The sequence below is a fragment of the Aythya ferina genome (genome assembly GCF_964211825.1).
Source record: "Aythya ferina genome assembly, chromosome: 3".
NCBI lineage: Eukaryota > Metazoa > Chordata > Aves > Anseriformes > Anatidae > Aythya > Aythya ferina.
This window is the reverse complement of record NC_140298.1, coordinates 73,747,331-73,771,623: the sequence shown is the minus strand read 5'-3', so window position 1 is coordinate 73,771,623 and position 24,293 is coordinate 73,747,331. Positions and strand designations below refer to the sequence as shown.

General features: G+C 38.3%; 1 protein-coding gene across 9 annotated transcripts in view; it reads left to right on the top strand.

Annotated features, from left to right (window-relative positions):
• HS3ST5 (heparan sulfate-glucosamine 3-sulfotransferase 5) overlaps positions 1-17,001 on the top strand; it is a 204,007-nt gene extending 187,006 nt beyond the window's left edge. For all 9 annotated transcript variants that reach the window (XM_084514590.1, XM_084514589.1, XM_084514587.1 and 6 more), the window contains 2 exons: positions 10,024-10,162; positions 15,248-17,001. In XM_084514590.1, coding sequence (XP_084370716.1) covers positions 10,056-10,162; positions 15,248-16,178 — 1,038 coding nt within the window. In that variant the 5' untranslated portion in view covers positions 10,024-10,055 and the 3' untranslated portion in view covers positions 16,179-17,001. The remainder of the gene's footprint in view (positions 1-10,023; positions 10,163-15,247) is intronic.
• The last annotated feature ends 7,292 nt before the right edge of the window (positions 17,002-24,293 follow it).

Sequence of the window (24,293 nt, the reverse complement as noted above, 5' to 3'; positions counted from 1 at the left end):
GTCTACATCCAAAAATATGGATAGTCCATGTGGTGTCAGTCACTATGTTAGATAAGGGAAAAATAAGGTTAACTTTAATAAACAAATATATCTCTAGGAAAGTGATGCTAAATCATAATCACCCATAAAGGAAGGATTAGATTCTCTCTGTTCCATGGAGCTAAACTTAGTCTAGCAAGCCAATCAAGCTGCATTAGTGTGAAGTCAGGATAAGAGAAGGACCATGAATAGTACACCAAAAATATTCAAGTCGCTCAAGAGACAGATAGAGAAGGCATCTCCTGCCAGCAGAGGAGCAGCCTAAGATTTTTCAGGTGTGATTGCAGTGAGGATCAGAAGCACACCTCTCTGCTGGCATCTTTCTTGCCTCAGAAACCCACCAGTAAAGGATGTACAAAGAGGTTTTGGTTAACTTTTTTGTTTGTTTTGTTTGTTACTTTGTTTAATTTAAAACCGTGGTACAGGCTTATTTGCCAAGCTGGATACATGCAAGAGAGTGAACACAGCCCCAAGACAGCAGTTAATTCTGCAGCTCATGCTGCCCAGTGGGAGGAAGATGAATGGGCTGTGCAAGGGAAACAGGACTGCTTAGCAAGCAGAGAGCTCATTTATAGGGAACTCTCTGGCACTGTGCAGTTCTGTAACACCTGGTTGCTACAGACATGAGCTGTCTTTCCTTTTCCCCTTTTTTCCTCCCAAATGGGGACTGTAAGCTGTCACTCAGGCCAATATAGCAATGTATTATGGGTCTTTAAAACACATGCAGAGCAGAAAATCACAGCTCTTTCATTTTCAGAGAAAACTGTTAATAGGTCTCCCTTTCTCATGAAGGTGTTGTAACAAGTCCCTGGTTAAACTGGCATTGATATTTTCACTTAGATTTCATCATTAAAATAAGCAGCACTACTTAGGGAGATGTTATGACCAGGACTTACAGAGGAATAAGCATCTAGAATTTACATTTTGAAAATTAACTGAGTTGTCTTTGGGGTCTAGTTTTACATTCCTGTTCTCCCTGTGCCCCCAATACAAAATCCATGGAACATGAAGAAATAAAAATATACAGAAAGGCATGGAGAGGAAGGGAAGACAGGTAAAGGATACCTAGACAAATGTGGTGTGGTCAGAGACACAAGCTGTAAAAATGATCTTAGCAACATTGTTCAGAATAGGTGTGAACGGAGCAAAGTTATATTTGCCAAGGCCAGAGGAAAGACCACTGAAGTATTTAAGATAAAGTGGTGAATCCATGGGGGGAAAAAAAGAAATATATATACATATACATATATATATAAAATAAACCTTCATACGAGGTTTTGGAGAGTAGTCTGAGTAATCTGAGCTGAAGATGGCTCAGATTAAGGGTCTGAGTAAAAGATTGATGCTACTGATCCAGAATGTGTGCTCTATACTAATTAGTGTGGTGTTTTTTCATCAGTAGTGAAGCAGTCCCAGATATAAGTTTGGACAAGCGAAAAGAGATGAGCAAGTGATCTACATAAGGATATGCAGGTGGGCAAGAGAGAGCTGACTGCTCCACAGGATACACAGGGAAATCTGCAGCTGCAGAAGAAGCAGATCACAGAGTCACAAACCCAAATCTTGCACTCTGAAGTCCTTAAAGAGCTGCCAGCTCTAATCAGTTTCTTTGTCCCTAAGGACAGTGTCCCAAGGGATGTCATCCACTAGGTTAATAGCTGCAAGTTTGCTCTACCAAAGTTCAGGGTCCTGACTTTGCTTTTTGCAAGTCTCATATTCCTTGAGATCACAAACTCAACTAGGGCTTTGTCACTGCTGCCCAGACTGCCTCCAGTTCGAACCTCTTTCATGAGTTTATATGTACTGGTGAGGACCAGGTCCAGTATGCTTCTCGTCTGGCTGGTCTGTTTAAAACCTGGATCAGGAAGTTATCCTTGACACACTCCTGGATCACTTACAGCCTCCTGTGTAGCTTTCTCAGTGAGTAGACAGGGGATTAAGTCCCCCATCAGGATGAGAGCCTGTGAGCTCAGTGCTTCTTGTAGCTGAAGCAGGAAGGCCTTGTCAACAGGCTCCCCTTGATCATGTGGCTTTTATTAGACCATAACCATACCTTTATTCATCTGGACCTTAACTTTTCACACTCTAGCTCCCAACCTGTCTCTGTGTGTTTCTCAGAGGCAGCTCTTCGTAATATATCCCTTCCTTAACACAGAGAGCAACACCATGCCCCTCCTTCCCTGCCTATCTTTCTGAAAGACTTGTAGCCCTTAATTGCTGTGTTTCTTTTGTTAGATTTGTCCCATCATATTTCCATGACAGACATTAGGTCATGGTTTTCTAGTTGCACAGTGGTTTCCAACTCCTCCTGCTTGTTTCCCATCTGTTGTACATTGGTATAGGGGCAAAATAGCTGGGCTATAGGCTGTATCACCTTTTTGGAAGAGCCCTCCCTAATTCTTTTGGGACAATTCATGGGTATTTCCCTGTTGATTCCTAAAGTGCCAATGTTCCCTAGTTCTTCTCTGTCAATTTTTGGTTGCAGCTGTCATAATGCTAGACGGAAGAAATGAGGCTGGCATTCTCTTTTGAAAAGTGTGAAATTAGTATCTATTATAAACTTTCCACAGTCAGAAATCCAGTTCCACAGGTTTTCTATCACAGCATCATCAGCTCCAATATTCCTGAGAAATGAAGCAGACAAGAAAGGTGCTGATTTCAGAAGGAAAGTAGCTGGGGAAACACCATTAATACGAAGAAAAGGGCTAACCCTATCAGATTAATCTTATGCTCTATGAAGAGCAATGCAGGGTAATATACTCCAGGATGCTGGCAAGGAGACAGGCATATGTATTTTGGACTAATGAAGTCCTATTAAGATCTATGTGCTTGGAAGTATTCCTGGAGCACTGTAGCTAAGCATGGATCATGGCAGCCTAGTCATCTTTCAGCAGAACACAGCCACTTGCCTCGCTGGCTCAGAGGCAATAAGGCAGTTTTCCTAAGCAGATGTGTCTGAGACCTCAAGGGCATCAAAGAGTCTGAGATTCCTAACTGCTCTGACAGTTTGGCAGCAGATCTGTTTGGCACAGGGCAGCTTTGCAGTTGTTTCTCTCTTTCGATTACCACTTTGCTCAATGTCTTTCACTGAGATTTAAAAAAAAAAAAAAAAATAGGTCAGACTGAGAAAGGAATGAGAAAAAGACCTGGTTATGACCTTGTCTACTATTGTCATTTGACACATTGAATATCTAGGGATAGTAAAACTACATATAGATGAACACTAAGGGAGTCTAGACTGAGATGACCTATGGAGAATGGACTAAATAAGTATCCTCTACTATTCTCTGTAGGCTTCAGAGAACCCAGATATCCAGGCATACCACCCGAGCCAGCCATGACAGATTTTGGATATGAATCACAAACGTTTTCCTTCAGCACTGATAGTGTGCTCACTTCTGTGAAAGAATCATGTATCTGTTTACCTAATATCTGCATTCAAATGCAGAGTTTGTGGATGGTATCCCAGAGTAAAACAAACTTTCTAGAAAAAATATATTACACCTTTGTTACACAAAGAACTGGCTTCAAGGGCAGCTTAAAGGCAGTTGTAAATGTCAAAACTCTATAATAGCAGATAGGAAAAGGTATTTTTAAGTTATTATCACAGCAGTGGCATAAGATTATAGGAAATCTTTATGTTGGAGTTTATCTGCATCCACTACTATTTTCTGCCAGCTTTGCTGACATTTTCTTCTCCACTGTTTCACTTTTTCAGTCAATATGAGTTATGAGGAGAAAAGGACATGTTTAGAAGGCAGGGACATTTATGTGAATCTGTGAACTTGTTCCCTGTAGTGAAAGGGTTTCCATCTTCTCTTCCTTCAGGTCCTGAAATGTGTACTAACATTACTTCATCCCATTTCATTCTATAGTATTTAAGAGAGAAAAAGAATGAATTAAAGAAATGTAATTACTCATCTGCAATTAAATTGTTGTGTTTGTTGTTGTTGTTGTTGTTGTTTTGTTTTGTTTTGTTTTGATATTGCAAGTATGAGTTACTAAGGAAGATTTTTGAAAAACTAAAATTGAAATTCCCTTTTGTACAGGCTCAGACCTTTGTCCTTCCCACAGAAAACTCATATTTTCAAAGATTTTTGTTTTCATTATTTATTTTGTGGTACAATGTTAACAAATAAAAATAAAAATAAAAATAAAAATAAAAATAAAAATAAAAATAAAAATAAAAATAAAAATAAAAATAAAAATAAAAATAAAAATAAAAATAAAAATAAAAATAAAATAATAATTGCCAGTTCTTAGGCTATTCAATTCTATTAGGAATGAAAAACCCTCTCTCTAATGAAATGTCACATTATGCTTTATCATGATCATTGAAACTCTAGTGCATTTCACATGATGCAGCAGTATTGTTGCAATTAAACTGTATAAGCATAGGGTACTGCGAAAAATACAGAGTGTGTACCTTTTCTTTGCCACTGGCCTAGGCTGTTATCAGTGGTGACCTTGCAAAAAGGGAAGAAGAGGAGGCTAAAAGAAGAGCAGGTGCATGACTGGCTATTTCTGTCAGAGCATGCAGATCATGAGCTCATAAGCTGATGCACACAATTTGAAGGATAAATTTAATTCTTTCCCAAACGCTATGAGTTTTCCAACCTTGTACAAAGACTAAGTGCTTGATTTGTATGAATTTTACTGACAGTGACAAATGCAAGAAGCTGTAGTTAACTTCCTAGAAACATAATGCAAAAGCAAAAGAAATGGAAATGTGCCAAGTGGTCAGTTCCATGACTTGTTTTCTCAGTCACTGTTTAAATCCTACATAAACACGAAGATATTTTTGCAATGCATGAAGACAAATATTTGTTGGTCAACAGATGACCCCTGCTGGTGTGCCAAATAATAATAATAATAATAATAATAATAATAATAATAATAGTAATAATAATAATTTAAAAGCCAAATGATTGATAAATTCAATTTTTACTAATCTTATTTATTATTTCTTCATCCTCCTTTGTGCGTATTTGTCAGTGGTTTGTACTTTACTTTGCTTAGCACATCACATCACTCCATCAAGACTCTCTTCAACCTGCTTATTCAAGGATTTCATGTTGCCTTCTTTCTTAGACTTCTCTCCATAGTCAACCATGCTTTATTCACTTAGCATCTTCTTATCTCTGCCCTGGGGGTCTAAAAAATTCCCTCTGATAATTTTCAAACAACTTTCTGATGATGTTGTTGCTTCATTGTCTGTTTATTTGGAAAAGGTTATTATAGCAACAACTGGTTTCAGTGCTTCTGGAAATTTGTTATCAAATTCAGACTTATATCAGTGGTGACATCATTGTTGATAAGGTTTTGTTTTGTTTTGTTTTCCCATTTTCACCCATTTATGTTAGCCAATGGACTAAATTTTTGACTAACACACTGAACTTTTCAATAATTTTAGTCAATGATGTTGTATAGTGGCATAGGGGGTTATAATTCCTTCCCTTTCACAGAGGGAAAGCAATTTGTTTCACTGCCACCATGTTTCTGTCTCGGTACTCTGGAAAATTCTTAATGTCCTAAGTAATTTTAATTTCATTTGTTGAAATATCATGGTATTCTTGCTTCTTAAAATTACACTTGGGGCATATGCCTTCTTCAGTCTAATTGGCACCTGTTGTGTAACTTGCTTTATGTCACTGTCTGCTTGCTTTCTTCTGGATTGTCATTTCAGGTCTTTGGCACGTCCACCAGAGTGAATGATGCTGTTGCCTGATATTGTCAGCCCCATATCCCATAAAACATTCCTTTTACTTCAACACCAATCTAGCAAGTATTTATAAAGCTTCTGATTTTACTTATATTTTACATCTTTAATTTAAACTTAATTTAACTTTGACGTAACTTGAACCTAAAATTAATTTGTAGGAGAGTTCACCAAAAATTTGCTCTATTTGGCCAGCACTTGCAACATCTTCCTCTAACCACAATCATTGTCTCCTTAGGAATAGTCCATCTGCTTTTCAGATGGTATTATTATCATAGTTCTACATGGTCTTCCTCTGTCTTCTCTTGGCAATTCATTCAATAAACACCTTCTTCTCACTGCATTCTCCCAGGGGAAATGGGGCTGAGTGAGGCATATGCATCAATACACTAAATTAAGCCTTTTTATTTAACTTTTCCATGTCAATCTAACAGGTTAGGTTAGTTGTTCATCTGAAATTCACAAAACATCTCAATCATCTTTTTTTTCTTTTTTTTTTTTTTTTCTCTGTTGAGCACAGTTTCATTTCTAGAAATTACATGTTCTAAATTGTGAATTATGTTGTTCTTGTGCATTGTGGATATCCAGGAAATGACTTTCTTTGTCTATTTTCATATTTAACTAGATTGTTCAAGATAGGTGTTTGTGATGTAAGCCCACTGGAGATTTGCAGCAGTATACTGTCACCTCTTTTGGTAGGACATTCAGAATCCAGTTACTGGCAAAGTTCTGCCTGCTGCTTTCCCAAGCCTCCTGCTGCTGCTCAGAACCTGGTATGTGAGTTCAGTCATGGTCCCTAAGACAGAGATCAAAATTCCAAAAATATAATCCTTATTTGCTTAACTGCTAAAATCTTGTCACTTTGGATTACATTTTATCTTGCCTTCCAGCTTCTTGTTAGGTTTAAAAGTGCACATTCCCTACAGTAAACTGTGAAGCTTATAATGTGTCCCAGAATTCTTGTTTCTTCCATTTTTAAGTGTTGCTGTGTTAGTCTCCAACATTTCTGCCTTAGGGACCTTCACCTTAACCACATTCTGGTTGCATTAACTCTGTGGCTTAAATAGCACTGTTTCTTCAGTGGTCTTCTCTGTCACATGGAGCTGTCTCAGTACATCCAGTGCAAGATGTAGCCATTTCTGAAGCTGAGATATTATTTTTCTCTATTTTGTTTTATGAAAACAGCTAACATCTGAGAAAAGTATTATAGGGGGCACAGCCTCTCTAGAATAAAGCTCCTTCTGTAGACTTTAAATGCTGAAAGTAATAACAAAAAATACTTAATCAAATAAATAATGTTACATTTGCATTTCTAGTGAGTGTTCAATACTTGATATTCTGCCAAACAGGTTTTCATATGTGGAAATACAGGTACATAGAAACACAGAGTAAAGGAAACATTTTGTTGTTGTTGTTGTTGTTGTTGTTTTTGTTTCTGTTTTTGTTTTTCTCATTGAATTTTATTGCACGCGTGAATATGGAATGAATAAGACCATGTGGAACTTACTTCCTGAAACAGCTTGTCTTCAGTTTTGTCTTTAATTGATTTCATTATGGCCTGAAGACCTCCTTAGCCTCAGGGAGACCTGCAAAGAGGAATTAACTATAGTCCAAGAGTGTGTGAAGGAGGACATGTGGAGAGCACTTTTGTTTCATGTAGAGGGCTGTTTCTGAGAGAGGAAGTTCAGAACCAATTGTTGTAACATAGACATTATACTTTTATTTAGAGAGAGTAGCACTGAAGGACTTAAAACTGGAAGCCTGTGAAAATTTGGTATTCTCATCGTGATCATCATGTCTTTCTCCTCCCTCTTCTTTAATTAAATAAGTTAAAAGAGTAATTGACAGTAGCATATTAACAGTGATAAAGTATCTGTGCATTATTCTTAATTATTAATCTTCAACTGTTTCTTTCTGCCTTGTTGAATCTCTAGCATTCCTTCTCCATACAGCATTTTTATATCTTTTGTTTGCTGTTAAGAAAAAGTATACAAAAACAAAACAAAACAAAACAAAAAAACTTATCATGTAGTTAAGGTACTAGATAGGAATGCAGACACTTCACACTGAATCTCACTATGACTACAGGTTTTCTCTGTGACCTTGAAAAAATCACTTAATCTCTCTCTACCTTTGTTTCTCATTTATTTTTAAAAGGATTATAATACTCCTGTCTTTCTACTTACATTGCAAACTCCTTTTACTCTGTTTTATATGATTCTTTTTGCAAAAAGATCTTTAAACGTTCTTATTATAGAGTTGCTTTTATCTATGTGGAAAGCAATATGTTCTGTATGATAGGTTATATGTAGCTATGACTTGACTATTTAAGGAGCTATTGTTATTATTAACTCAGCAGACATGTATTACAGACTCAGCTGGACTCAGAGCTCCACTGTTGCATGCAAGAGATGATGGGTTAGAGTTACAAAGGCTTTCTCTGTACCAATAAATTAAATGTGCTTGAGTCTGACTATCCTACTGCCCTGAAGACAATCCATATGGAGTGACCTACCATTCAATTCACCTAGCACTGAGGCAGACAGGCTGCATGAATGCTGGTTATTGGGAGTGAATGGTCTCTGGCTTGTGATAGCTGCCAAACTATATCCTAGAATCCTGTGAGAGCTTCCTGGGCCGAAAAATATGACAGTATGGTCAGGCAGGACAAATAAATATTTGTAAGCTTTGGCTTTGTTTAATACCTTCTGCATATAGTCATATACTTCTAATAATCTATCCCTGTCTTTCTTGATGCAATCCCAAGGGTGGGGAAAAAATAAAATAAAATAAAGTGAACTGCAAAGGGAGATTTACTCACAAAACATAAGAGGCTTGACATCAAAAAAATCATTTAAAATAAGTTGTTAAAATTCAGAAGGGAAAAAAAAAAAAAAACTGCTTTTGTTGAAACTGATCCACAGTACATGAAATATTCCCTGGTCTAGGGAAAGACAAATTAGTGGTTTATGTTTGTTTTTTATATCAAGAGAAGTAATTTGGTGATTAAAACATTCATCTGGCAGACAGGAGATATGAGCCAGTGAGGGGACTTGTAACTTAAGTCTCTTGTGCATTTATAAGAAAGTCCAAGACTGGAACAGAGTGAAGAACAGCATCATCTTTATCTGTGCTTTGAAGGGAAGGAATGATCTTTCTCTTCAGTTCTCAGTAACAAAGTATTTAGGCATCCAGTCTAATGAGTCTTCTAAACAGGTCTGCAGTCCCAAGTACCAACCTAATATTGAGGGAAGAGTCATGGTATATTCCTTTTGCCAGTTTGGGCCAGCTGTCCTGGATATCTTCCGTCATGGGTCCTGGTATACCCACAGTCCTTGCTGGCATGGCAACACAAGAAGTAGGAAAGTCTTTGGCTCTTTGCAAGCACTGCTGTGCAACAGGTAACATATTTGTGTGTTATCACCACTATTTTCATCACAAATCCAAAATATAGCACTCTGTGAGCTAGTATGGAAGGAAGGGAAAAAAAAAATTGATCTCAACAAAACCAGGACAGTGGGTTTTTAGTAATCTTTGGCACACATCAGAAAAGGAAATTTAAGTCCATGCTTAGTTGTTCCTATAAGCTGGGAATGAGTAAGGACATTCTCAGCTCAGAGGCAACAGTTTGCATCACACCAGGTCCTAAGGTGACAGCCAAGGCCGGTGTCAGGCAGATGTAGTGCTTAGGGGGTTCTCCAGCCAAAGCTGACACGCAAGGAGAGTTGACAGGATATGTCACACACTGTCACACTGCTGTTGAAAAAACATCCATGTGCCCAGCCTAGCTACATGCTTCTCAGGTCTGACACCAAGAACTTGCTGGCACAGATCAGGAAATGTAGTAGTTTAGATTTCTGTACGGTTAACATTCTAATAATATAATAGAGACACAGTAAACCTGCCCCATGCACTCTTTGCACAGGATCTTCAAGCCCAGTTGCTGATGCTATTACTATACAAACCTCTAACACAGCCAAGCCCTAAGCTGTGACTATTAGAGAGCCCTAGTGATGATGGTTGTAGCTGAAACATAACTTACAGAATTATCTCCCTTGTCCAGATGCACTGCCTGGTGTTACTATGTGAGACAGAAACAGTAGCAAATAAACAAATAAACAAGTTTTAACTACTCATTTTGCAGTTTTGAAAGATTATTTGCAAATGTGGCTTAATTACTTGCAACAACCGACCAAAAGCCTGTTAAAAACATCACCCTGCATATTGTTTTCTGATGAGAGCTTTATATGTTCTTGTCTCTGCAGACTGAAGAAGTCCTGAAGATTGATGGAGGGCCATGCTATTCAAACAGCAGGCGTTGCTGAGACAGAAGCTCTTTGTGCTAGGCAGCCTTGCTATTGGAAGTCTCCTATATCTAGTTGCCAGAGTTGGGAGCTTGGATAGGTAAGTCATTCAGTAGCTGCTCTCTTAATTGTAAATGTGCTCAGATTGTCTGAGCCTTTGTTTAAAAGGTCTGATTTATTTTTCCTTCCTTCCTTCCTTCCTTCCTTCCTTCCTTCCTTCCTTCCTTCCTTCCTTCCTTCCTTCCTTCCTTCCTTCCTTCCTTCCTTCCTTCCTTCCTTCCTTCCTTCCTTCCTTCCTTCCTTCCTTCCTTCCTTCCCATATATTGAAAGGCTGTCCATCCTAATACTGATTTTCATTGGTCTTTCCTTCCTTTTGGAGAACAGAGTAGAAAAATTAAGTTGCAGGTCATCATTGTCAAAGTATTTCTGTCTGCCCATTTGTATTCTAAGCACATTGACACTTGTTTTCAGAGAAGAAATAATACAATATCCAGTAAAAATGCCATTACGGTAGTTCATTTTAGTCTATGTGCATCTGTGTGTTGACCTCTACTTTCAGCAAAACAGTTATGATGTATTTATATACCATCTTTACTAAATTTACGAGCTAGCAATTAATGTGCTACAGTGGTAGTTAAAATTAAGTATGAGCCTGCAGAGTAGCTCGTCAGGTTTTGAATACTATTTCACTTGAACGATTGCTGCAGGGTTTGAGAATTTTAACTGCATTAATTAGCCAGTATTTTCTAGAGTTGAAAGTGCTAAATAAGTAAATTGTCTCTGCAAGTGATTTCCTGAAGAGCAGTATAAAGTCCAGAAGAGGTAATCAAAGAGTATTTGGCACTTTTGACCAGGCCAATTTTTGGCTCGTTATTGACAGTGTAACCATGGTGTTACCTAAACTGACCTTGCTGGTTCTACTATCTTCACAATGACCTGGGATTACTCTTGTAGGTGCTATACAAAGACAGTATAGAAAAAGCTGTTTTGAAAGAATGAATGAAACAAGATTTCAAGATTGCCAGAAGTTGATAGACGGTTTGTGAGTGTCTTATTAGTGATCTTATTTAAAAACATGGAAAATATTAGTTGAGTTCAAACATGTGACACAACACTGAATAAACAATGCATGGAAAATTGTTTGAAAATAGAGATACCTAACATCAACTGAGTTCCATCGAGGGTTACTACCTGCTTTCTTCAATCTGCTTATCCCCACTTCAGAAGAAGAGGGAGGCCATGTTCTCAGCTAGGACTAACTATATTGCAAATTAAGCCCCAGGATTTATCTTTCTTCCCCTGGTGATCAAAGCATCTCTGATGCTCCAGAGGTGAAAACTTCATTGAGATTAAGATGATTCCAGAAATGGAGGCAGAGGTCCTTATTGGTCCCTGAAACAGTATATTTTGTGTTGGAAGGCATGAAATCTAATTAACCTTATGCTATTGTCTATGCTTGCACATCTACAGAATTTACTGATGGCCATAAAATTAACTCACCACAGTATTTGACTCATCGACCTCCTGTGGCAGTGAATTCCGCAGGTTTCATATATAATGTTGCCAATGGCAATAAAAATCAGTTTAATTTTCTTGCATTACCCAATGTGGAAAAAAAAAAACACACTGTGAAAACAAAGCCCTTTATTTGCACTTGTTATGAAAAACAGAGAAAAGAATCACTAGAAAACATGAGACAAGTATTAATTAACTGGAAATGTTCCACCTCTGCACTAGGGCACAGTCCAAACTTGAAGAGATCTAGAGATTGCTTATTTAACAGCCTCAAGAATTATTTGAGTTTTCTTAGAAAATTACTGATAGCTTATCTGATTCATTGAGTCATAAAGTCTGATCAACTGAGCACCTCCCACCAGGGAAGTTCCCTGTCCTTGGGATCCTGAGTGCATGGAGCTACTTCACTTGTAGAAATTCAAACAATTTTTTTCCCCTAGAAGTTTTGAGAAAATCTGGATCAATCTTCAAGTTGCTTGATTCTCTTACTGTCAGCATGAGGAGCCTCCACACTCAACTCTGATGCTCCAAATTGCTTATGCTGGAACCAGTCTCCTAATCTCCTGCCACTGTGATATTTGTATTGGAACCAAATTAGCCACTGATTTGGATAAGGAGAGACAGTGAAGGCAGCAACACTACTTGTTAAGATTGCCTACCTAGACTTATTTTAGCTGTTTTTATATCATTATGGTTTAAACCAGACAGCAACTAAGCATCACACAGCCTTTTGCTCACCCTTCCCCCCTCCCTCTCTGGGACATGGGAGAGAATCTGAAAAATTAAGCCTGTGGGTTGAGATAAAGACAGTTTATTAGGACAGAAAATAAATGATGATGATGATGATGATGATGATAATAATAATAATATTAATAATAATAATAATAACAATGTGTACAAACAAGTGATGCGCAATGCAATTGCTCACCACCTGATGCCGACCAATGCCCAGCCTATCCTTGAACAGCCGGTACCCACACCCCAACCAGACCCCTGTATTAATTGTTTAGCATGCCGTCAGATGGTATGGAATATCCCTTTGGCCAGTTTGGGTCAGCTGTCCTGGGTCTGTCCCCTCCCAGCTCCTGCTGCACCCCCAGCCTGCCCACTGGCAGAACAGAGCGAGAAGGCTTAGTGTAAGCACTGCTCTGCAACAATTAAAACACCAGTGTGTTATCAACATTTTTCTCATCCTAAATCCAAAACATAGCACTCTACCAGCTACTAGGAGGAAAACTAACTCTATCCTAGCCAAAAAACAGGACAGATATTTATCAAAAATATAGTTTTCTGAGATTGCCTATGCTGGATTTTCTCAAGAAGAATATTTGTGAAGTTTTATCATAGCTGTTTGAGAAACTGACTGTTTTGGGAGAACAGCTTCAATGATACAATAAATGTCACATATTCTTTCTTCACAAACAATTCTGTTATTTTAATGGGGAAAAAAAATACTCAGAGAAGCAAAAATATTAGTATGGTAAACAGTTGTATCTCAGAGTTCAACTACCCAGAGTTGATGCTTGTTTACTCCCTAAATAGCCATGGTGTTTTAAAGGATATTCTTATTGTTTAGAGAGAGAAGAAGAAAGGGGAAAGAGTGAAAATACTGAAATGTAAAGTGTTGAGGAAGAACTCTTAACAACATCCAATCTTTCCCTTAGGCTACAGGATATCTTAAGTATTTATTTACTTTAAAGGAAGCCACCCTGTTTGACAAGCTGTTGTGTTATACTGAAGGCAGTGCTAACTGTCTTTTTGAGGGAAAAAGATAAAATTAGTTGAGATGGGTCTGGAACTGCTGTTGTGGAATCCTTTTTGCTTGAAAACAAATAACAAATACACAGAAGGAGAGGGAATAGAAGAACAGAGATAGCAATTGCAACTTCTGTTTCTTATGCTTTTAATTGCCACCTTGTTGCAGCAGAAAGACTCTTACTAGCCACACCACAGTCTGACCAAATAATATCACAGTCAAGTAGTTTAAGATGTTGCTTTCAGGCAGGTTAGCATCCATGTTGCAACAATTTTTGTGACCAAGTCAGGCTCTTACTCAGTAGATGGCAGAGAGCAAATGAAGAGAACAGAAACTTAAGAAAAGAAATAGCAGATACTCACTTCTCATCACACTTTGTCATTAGTCTGCAGGATTTATCTAAAGCTCATGTGAACCCATCAATTTCATCTGGGTTATTTCTCCAGCTCTGCCTGAATGGGGTATATCTCTCAGCATCTGGATAGCCAAGGAAGCAGCTATTGGGTAATGCAGAGGGATCAAACTTACTTTGTCCCAGACATCAATTGTCCTAGCATCAGTGTCAAATAGGAGACCCCAACAAGCAGTGATGGATGGAAATGCCACAAAGAAATAAATAATTCTGTCCTGAAAGCAAGGTTTTAATAATATACAGTAAATGAGTGAGGGGCCACATGCTGAGGAACCAGAATAAATACTGCATACCTAAACAGCTATTAATGAGCATTACCCATCTGGTATACTGGCTGAGGCAGGGGTCCTGTGAAAAAATAATAGCATGTGGTCATGTAATTTAAAAAATGTATCATAATATACTTGCACAGTGAGCTCATATTAGAATTGCCTAGGCAACCTTTGTTCTTAGATATCTTTAATTTTGGAGAGCATGGCTCTGCAAAATTATTAATGTTATTTTTTTTTCTGTAGGACCTTGGAAGTTCTGCCTACGTACTGATTTCATCTTCAGTGTAACATTGGCTTGTATAAAGAGCAAAGCACTGATTTGGGAGTGGAAGTGAGGGATTTTTCAAGGTCCTGTAGGAGCAAAATTTTAATATTTTTCTTACTGACTCATTTCTTACATTCCTTGACATCAAATACAATAAGGAAGCATTAGAAAAGTAGAAATTACATGAAATAATTGCAGGTGATTGTAAAAGAATGGCTCAGACAAACAGGGGTAACAGAGGAAACACTAAAGCACAAATGGTTGGTTCAGAGAGAGGATACACAAATGGTGATAAGAAAATCATAGATATAATGATGCAATAAATGTATTTTTGAAAATTTCTCTTTTTTTTTTTTTTGTTCTTCACTAAGCATGTCTGATTCAAAACCTTGGTCTCTCTGATTTTGTCCCGGGAAAAAATAATGGATATCTTCTAAACAGGAGGGAAAATATTGAGAGTTGATGCCTAGAGAGTTGTTTTTAATCTCTTTTTCTCATCTTCACTAAAAAAGCTAACTGGATCAGTAGCTAATAATGCAATGGGAAGTAGAGGAAAGAATTTGGGCTAGAATAGGACTAGTGTTGGAAAGACAGTACTTAGATGAGCTGGATTTTTGGATCAAAATGACCACATAAAATTCATATTAGAATGTTTTAAGAACTGCTGAAGCAATCTCAAATTAGTTGGTAATGTGGGAGGTGAGGTAAGGTTCAAGAAGCTCCAAGAACAGTAATCACAGTGCCTATGCTTGAAAAGAGCAGAAGAAGGAAGGAAGGGGTTATTCAGACAGATCATAGCAAAATACCAGAATAAATAATCAAACCATTTGCACTAATTACTAATCTCTGGCAGAATAAAAGAAAAGTTGAAAAACACCACATTGCAAAAGGTTTCTATGAGCTGTACAGAAAACTTGTCTTAAAAGCTGGCTTCTGTTTACAAATACATCTTCTGTTGGTTACAGACTGCAGCCCCTTTGCCCCGTCGATGGTCAGTTTGGACCCCGTGGCCAGGAAGAAATTGCACTGCGAGCTCTGCAGTTCAAGCGAGGGCTACTCCACGAGTTCCGAAAAGGCAATGCCACAAAGGAGCAAATACGACTGCACAATCTGGTTCAGCAGCTTCCCAAGGCCATCATCATTGGTGTGCGGAAAGGAGGCACCCGCGCACTGCTAGAGATGCTGAACCTTCACCCTGCAGTGGTCAAAGCTTCCCAGGAGATTCACTTCTTTGACAATGATGAGAACTATGCCAAGGGGATTGAGTGGTACCGGAAAAAAATGCCTTTTTCTTACCCTCATCAAATAACAATTGAGAAAAGCCCTGCATATTTTATCACTGAGGAAGTACCTGAGAGGATTTACAAAATGAACTCGTCTATCAAGTTATTGATCATTGTCAGGGAACCCACCACAAGAGCTATTTCTGATTATACTCAGGTGCTGGAAGGCAAGGAAAGAAAGAACAAAACCTACTACAAATTTGAGAAGCTGGCAATTGATCCTAATACCTGCGAAGTGAACACTAAGTACAAAGCAGTGAGAACCAGCATCTACACAAAACATCTGGAGAGGTGGTTAAAATACTTTCCAATTGAACAATTTCATATAGTAGATGGAGACAGGCTCATCACAGAACCACTACCAGAACTCCAGCTGGTTGAGAAGTTCCTAAATCTTCCTCCAAGGATAAGTCAGTACAATTTATACTTCAATGCCACCAGAGGGTTTTATTGTTTGCGATTTAATATTGTATTTAACAAGTGCCTGGCAGGTAGCAAGGGACGCATTCATCCAGAGGTGGATACCTCTGTCATTACCAAATTGCGCAAGTTCTTTCATCCTTTTAATCAAAAATTTTACCAGATCACTGGGAGGACTTTTAACTGGCCCTAACCTAAACTTCATACAAAACTTTCTGTTGCACCTGAGACATGAAGTAATGTCTCTGCTAAAATATGCACTTTTCATAGACACGGCTATCAAAGTGACTTCTTTTCATGCATACATGTACATATGCAGTGTGTGACCAAATATACGGTGGGATAAATTTTTTCTACAGAGTAGTAACTAACATAATTTACCATCGACATATTTGTGTCTTTTCAGATATACTAATAAAGGAAAAGGAGGTATTTAGGGAAACAAAGTCAGACACCATTAAAAGGGTCAGTGTTCCTCTTGCTTGGTGAAGTGTTTGTGTGACATAATTATTGACCTAAACAGAATGTTAGTTTATGCCATACAAATTCATGTCAAAAGTATGTGAAGCTGTGAGAAAGAATAATATTCAGGCTATATTTGGTATGTATATTGTTGAAGGAATACTGACACTTTAAATATAGTGCTGAATTTTTACAATGAGAGTGGATAGTACTATTTTCTTATTATTTGAAATGAATAACTTATCTCATACAAACTACATTGTTTTGGAGTTCCTGTGGTGAGTTTGCACTATTGTTTTAATGTATGGACCATAGTGTCACTTGTAGCATGTCAATCATGTGTCAAAGAAAGGTCAAATAAGTTTTCCTTCTATGCTTGTGTGTCGACAAAGATAAACATCATGTACATAGTGTACAATGTTTGTAAATACTGGTTTCACACTAAGTAATTCTATTTTGTAAACTGAATATGGCTATTTAATTTATTGTGAAAATTAAATTTATTGTGGTATTTAAAAATGGAATGGATTAAAGTTAACTATATGTGCAACTGATTTTTACCTTTGTTTGATGTACATCATTGTGGGGCTTTATCCCAGATAAATCATGTGCATGTACATGTAAGAGTTGCATGTGTATATTTGGTTTCTAGACAGTCGAGAAAACCAATACATGAATTGAAGTTGAGTTTATTAAAAAACTCAACCGTCTGGGAATCCGGTGTTATACACAGCTCAAAGAACATTATTGCTGTTCTGTTACAGCACTTTGCAATAATTAATTCAGTTGCAGTAGCCCATGAGGCTAAAGAATGACTGTAAACTGTTGGTATAAACAGGTATATCAGAAACACAGAACATCCATTGAAACCAAAACAACAGTCAAACAAAGCAGACTAGGAGTTATACAGATTTCATCACTGAAAGCTGGTGATGTTTCAGAAGTCAGGCAAAACTGTTGTGATTCTTCTGCTTTTATACGATAGCATATGCATCTGTTCAGAAACAACCACAGTGTTGTTATTACTCGTGTAAACGTATAATTCATGTATCCATTCAGTAAGTTACAAGAAATTAATAGAGGAAATGAGTGTTTCAATGCCTTATACATTGCATTACTCTTATGGAAAAAAAAAATATATATATATATATATATAATAATTTAAAAAAAAAAAAAAAAAAAGGAAGGAAAAGGAAGGAAAAGGAAGGAAAGGGAAGGAGGGAGGGAGGGAGGGAGGGAGGGAGAGAGAGAGAGAGAGAGAGAGAGAGAGAGAGAAAGAAAGAAAGAAAGAAAGAAAGAAAGAAAGAAAGAAAGAAAGAAAGAAAGAAAGAAAGAAAGAAAGAAAGAAAGAAAGAAAGAAAGAAAGAAAGAAAGAAAGAGCAATTTAAAAATAGCCCCTAAAGATTGGTAAGGACACAGGTTTTGGAAGGTATCCAGAACATCTGAAAATTCTGACCTACAATAGCAGAGTAGTTGGTAGTTCGGATTATAAGAAGATCAAGTTTTCCCTGTGGGCTGTTTATCTTGCTCAGTGATTTGGAAGCATCGGTTTTCTAAATAAGTGATTTTTAAATCTCTTGTGAGAGATTGGTACTTGTCTTGCTGTATCTTTAATCATATGTGCTAGCACTGTGAGCAACATGCCCTTTCTTCATGTGAGCAACGTGCCCTTTCTTCATGCTGATTCAGACTTGCCAACACAACACAGTAAAGCATATGTGAAATTTTCTGCAGTAGCTACAATACTACTCACTGTTTTCCTGCATGACAGCCATTTATCCTGCCCACGTCCATGCATAAAGACTAAAACATTTAACTCACCTAACAGTGCACAAAGAGAAGACTTTAACCAATCAAAAATTTGCATAATTTTAAGGTGAGCAGTCAGATTCCAGATGGCTTTTGTAATACTTACTGGCTTAAGAGTATGTTGTAATACTTACTGTCAACAAGCTCCAGCCAAGGGCTGATATATTTGCAATGAAAAGGAAAAGTTACCTCAAAGTTTGAAATACTCTTTTGAAAACAACATCTCCTTGAATTACCTAGAAAAACAGACAAATAAAATAAACAACAACAATAACAACAAACTAACTCAGAGACTGTGGTCTAAAAGGCAAAGACTGCTTATTGAAATCAACTTACTTTACCTCCAGCTTCTCATTTGCAATCTTGGAGACACGTGGACAAATGTAGGCAATATCTTAGAAAAATCATAGAATCACAGAATGGTTGAGGTTGGAAGAGACCTCCAGAGATCATCTGTTCTAAACCCCCTGCCAAGCAGGCCCACCTAGAGCATACTGCACAGGATCACACCCTTGACAGGACTCTTGTCCTGTCGCTAGGCAAACTGAAAAGAAACTGGCTGCATCCTCTTGACACCCTCTCTTCAGATATTTGTACACATTGATAAGATGTGTATCTCAGCCTTCTGTTCTCCAAGGTAAACAGGCCCAGCTCTCTCAACCTCTCCTCATATGACAGATGCTCCCATCCCTTCATCATCTCTGTAGTCCTCTGCTGGACTCACTCCAGTAGCTCCGTGTCCCTCTTGTAATGGGGACAGTACATTGTACATCCCTCTTGTACATTGGACACAAAACTCCAGGTGTGGCCTCACCAGGGCTGAGAAGAGGTGGAGAGTCACCTCCCTCAGCCTGCTGACAGTACTCTTCTGAATGCACCCCAGGATACCATTGGCCTTGTCAGCCACAAGACAGCATTACTGTCTCATGGTTAACCTTCTGTCCACCAGGACTGCAAAGGTCTTTCTCCTCAGAGCTGCTTTCCAGTAGGTGAGCCCCCACCCATACTGGTGCATGGGGTTATTGTGCTGTAGGTGAAGGATCCTGCACTTGCCTTTCTTGAATTTCATGAGCCTTTCCAGCCCCATTTCCCTTTGAATGGCAGCACAACCCTCTGGTGTCTCAGCCACTCTTCCCAGCTTTGTGTCATCAGCAAACTTGTTGAGGCCGCATTCTGTTCTATTATCGTACAGGTCATTGATGACTAAATTGAATGAGCTTGGACCCAGTACTGCCCCTGGGGGACCCTGCTAGCTACAGGCCTCCAACTAGACTGTGCCACTGAGCACAACTCTCTGAACTCTGCCATCCAGCCAGTTCTCAATCCACCTCACTGTCCACTCATCTATCCCACAATTCTTGAGCTTGCCTATGAGGAGGTTATAGAAGACAGGGTCAAAAGCCTTGCTGAAGTCAAGATAGAAAACATCCACCGCACTCTCCTCATCTACCCAGACAATAATCTCATCATAGAAGGCTACAAAATTGCTTAAGCTTGATTTCCCCTTGGTGAATCTATGCTGACTACTCCTGATCACCTTCTTATTCTTCACATGCTTTGAGATGACATCCAGGATGAGCTGTTCCATTACCTTTCCAGGGATAGTGGTAAGGCTGACTAGTGTGTAGTTTCCTGGGTCCTCCTTCTTACACTTTTTCAAGACTGGGGTGACATTGACATTCTTCCAGTCCTCAGGCAACTCTCCTGTTCTCCATGACCTTACAAAGATGTTGGAGTGGCCTAGCAATAACATCCACCAGCTCCCTCATAATTTGTGGGTGCATTCCATTGCAGCCAATGGATTTGTAGGTGTCAAGTTTGCCTAAGTGATCTCTAACATAATCTTCCTTAACAAAGGGGAAGTCCCTCTTTCCCCAGACTTCCTCGGTTGTCTCTAGGGTCTGAGATTTCCGAGGGCTGATTCAGTAACTCTGCCTTCTCTGTATCCTTCATCAACAGGGCACCCACACCATTCAGCAGTGAGCCCACATTTTCCCTAGTCTTCCTTTTGCTACCGATGTATTTGAAGAAGCCCTTCTTGTTGTCCTTGATATCCCTTGCCAGATTAAATTCCAAATGGGCCTTGGCCTTCCTCATCACATCCCTGTATACTCTGACAATGTTCCTATATTCTTCCCAAGGGCTTGTTCCTCTTTCCACATGCTGTATACTCCCTTCATCTGATTGAGTTTTGGTTCAAAAATCTGGTTCAAAAAAGCACAGAGGAATAGTCAGGAATAACAGGGCAGGTAAGAGGGATCAGGGCAGGTAAGAGGGATCATTAAGAAGCTTAGAAGAGCAGGATACTGATTCACTTTCATGGAGACTTCAGTGCAATATCCTCAAGTCATTTTGACATTACCTAGTGAAAATAAAGTGTCAAACACGAGTCTTAATACTCAGATTCAGTATAACACCCAAAGCACACTCAGGTTTATGGGGGTTTTGCTGCAGTATTCGTAACTGGTTTGAGAAGTTCTGACCTTATAGTATTTACCTCATGAGCAATTTGTGAATAATTCATTTCAGCCACTTTGCTTTGCTTCCAAAATCCTGGGTGAATCATTTCTATTCAAATTGATCATGAGTGTTCAGACTGGGAAGAGTGCTCAGAGCTTGAGTTTATGATTGCAGAGTGATGCACAGTTATATTAAGTTGCAGCTGTTAACTTATGTCATTCAAGTTCTTTAAAGACATTGCCCCATTTGTATTTTCTGTACTGTAAAATTGCAGGCTTCACAGCTCTGATAAATGTTTGGATTAAAACTTCTAATATTTCTGTGCATTTTTATCAGATTGTCCCAGCTGCTATTTAAACTCTATAGAACAACAATTTTCAGCATAAAAGAAAATGAAAGATAAATTTAAAATTGTATTTTCTGAAATCAGTATATAGATAGCTAGGGGACTGACATTTGGAGATCAGTGATTCATTTGCCATTAACCCATTATACTGTCTTTTCCTAAGGAAAGCAGAGTAAACTTATGATGAAAACATATTTCCTATATTTTAATGGCATTATTTTCTGCCATGATATCTGAGAATAGAGGAGAGATGAGGTTTGCAGCATCATATTTCATTGGAGTAGTCCAGGATCTCCCTCCACCATTAATGTTCTTCTTGACATCAGTGTTACACAGACCACAGAGAAGGTCCAAGCCCAGGGTCACAAGCCAGTCCAGTCACTGACCAAACCCAAGCTGTGGAAGCATTACTGTGTGTTTGCTCTCTGGCTACTTGACCTAACACACATTGGAAGCCTCTGCAACTGATTGAAGCCTTCAGATCAGAGAAGAGAAGGAAGTAACTTAGAACAAATCTCTCTTTTTCCTATCCTGGATGACCTCAGCAGGGATGTTGAGTGGTAGAGGATATACTAATGCAGACTCCATAGTAGGCAATCTTCAGAAAATAGAACTCAGCGATGCTCTTTTCAAGAAATTCACAGTTGGTAGTATCTCCTGCACAGTGTACTCCACAGCAAGAACCTGAGGTATACCCATAAACTTGGGCAATAGAGCCATTAAAACCTCTTTTATGAATGCATATTATTCAAATTCTTTGAAGTTCCAAATTATATTAGTAGCTACATAAACTGGGATTGTAATGACTTAGGGATATATTCAGAATGTACGCACTGCTAAATGAATGCAAAAATATCGTGCCTGAATGCCTGAATGTACATGGTAAGTGTTTAAATTACACTGATTTTGCCTTCTGATGTTGATTATATGTAAGACCAACGTGTAGATCACAATTAAAAAAAAAAAAAAAAAAAAAAAGTAAAAGTTCAATCAACCTAAAAAATCATGAGAATAAAGTTTTAGAGAAACTTCCTTTCCCTGTCCTCAATATAGGCTCAAAGATGCTAATAAAGTTTATTGAAATCATGGCTTAGGAAGTTAGATCTATTTCACTGTAAACAATCAAATATTAATAACAGAGAGAATAACGTTCCTATAAATTTACCAGGAATTTTTTGCAAACAAATTACTTTTTTGCATGAGTTTTTCAAACATTGCTTTTGTAACAGATAAGAATTTACCACTTAAATGGTCATGCACTCTTCAAGCTCCAAAACTCAGAAATTTCATGAGTTTTAGTCTTTCTAGCTTTAATTTTTAGTTCATTAATGTCAGTCTTACAAATCCCTGCTGCTGGTTCTGGCACAATGACTAAGAAGCCCTCAGTGATCAGGAAGTTCACAAATGACCCTGCTTCAAATAGAGTTCAGGAGTTGAATGTTACAGGGAATGGTCTCTCTGCTTTTATTTACAATGGGATACACAGCTACTTCTGGCCGTATAAAAATAGCTTTGAAAACCAGGTTTGTAGAATGAGCCTACAATCTCATGGTGGTTTGTCAACCCACTTGCTGTCTGCTAAGATCTCAACATCCCTGCCCACAAAATGTGCTCTTCCCCTCTTTTGTGCACTGACTTTCATGCTCACCTGCTCCTTCCACGTGGAGTTGATTTGGTCTACTGTGCAAGCAGAATAATAATCTGATCTAAAAATTGAGTAACATTGGTAAAACTGTGTTCTGAGTCAGTGCAAAGTTCTTCTCAAACCAGGATCTGTCACTAAAAGTGACCAATATTTAATGCCTCAGAGAGGGCATAAAGACAAGGAAAGAATTAAGACATTTCCAAGCCCCAAGTCTTCAGTCATTGGAATTCTTCAGTAGGAGAGCGTGATCATCACAAGTAGCAGCGAGTGCCTTCCTGTCCTATGTAGTCACTCAGAAACCCACTGAGCCCACTAAAAAGTGTTCCAGAGATGCACTCTATGCCCTCCTATTTTACCAGTTTGCAATAATAGATGTACAAAATGCATTGGAAAAGTTTGGGTAGTGCCTTTAAAATCTGATGATGAACATAATGATATGGCAATAGAAGTTTTATTTTCCCTCCTAATTCACTCTGAAAATGCTATGGCTTTCTTTATTACAGGATCATAAAACCATAAAATATCTTGAGTTGGAAGGGATCTACAAGGATCATTGAGTCCAACTCATGGCTCCACACAGGACCACCCAAAAATCAGACACTATGTCTGAGAGTGTTATCCAAATGTTTCTTGAACTCTGGCAGGCTTGGTGCTGTGAACACTTCTGTGGGGAGCCTATTCCAGTGCCTGACCACCGTTTGAGTGAAGAACGTTTCCCTAACCCTCAGCCTGACTATCCCCTGTCCCAGCTCCATGCCAGTCTCCTCTTCTCTGGGCTGAAGAAACCAAGGAACTTCAGCTGCTCCTCAGGTACCTTCCCTTTAAGACCCCTGAGTGGTCTCAGCTGCTCCCCATATACCTTGCCTTCTATATCCTTCACCACCTTTGTTGCCCTCCATTGGAAATCCTCTAGTTCTTTTAATAAATAAGTAAATAAATAAATACAAATTGCCACAATATTTCAATCTTATTGGAGATTTTTGAGCAATCTTCATTCTCAAATTTGTGAAAAACTGCAGGAACCAAACAAAGAATAGTAAATTTGACTTTTTCAAGAACTTGCTTGCAAAGAACTTCAGATAGATGCTTTAAATAGATTTTTTAAATAGAAATCTAAAAAAAAAAAAATTCTTACTTTACTTGTCAACTCCAAGGAGACCAACTTGCTACCAGGTTACAGTGCTATTAATCTTCTATTTCACTGTCACTGTTTAGAATCCACCATGTAAGATTTATTTCACAGAGAAAAAAAAATATATATATATATATAAACCTTGGCAACATGGATCTAAATAGTCTCAAATTACCTTATAAGGACTTAATTTTGTTACTGAAGACTCAGGCATAGTACTGAAATAGAGATATGCCTAGGCTCACTGTCATCACTACCCATGAGCTCTTTTTTCTTTTGTTTACTAGTTTCTCTGTGGAGATGCTGGATGTATGATATTTCATAACACTTCTACCAGCTGATCAGCTCTGGTTAATCCATTTTTTAAAGCCTGATTTACCTTCTGACAACTTTGAGACAGATACAGTAAATCCACCTTCAGAAGTACTAGCTATCACTAACTTAATTTACATTT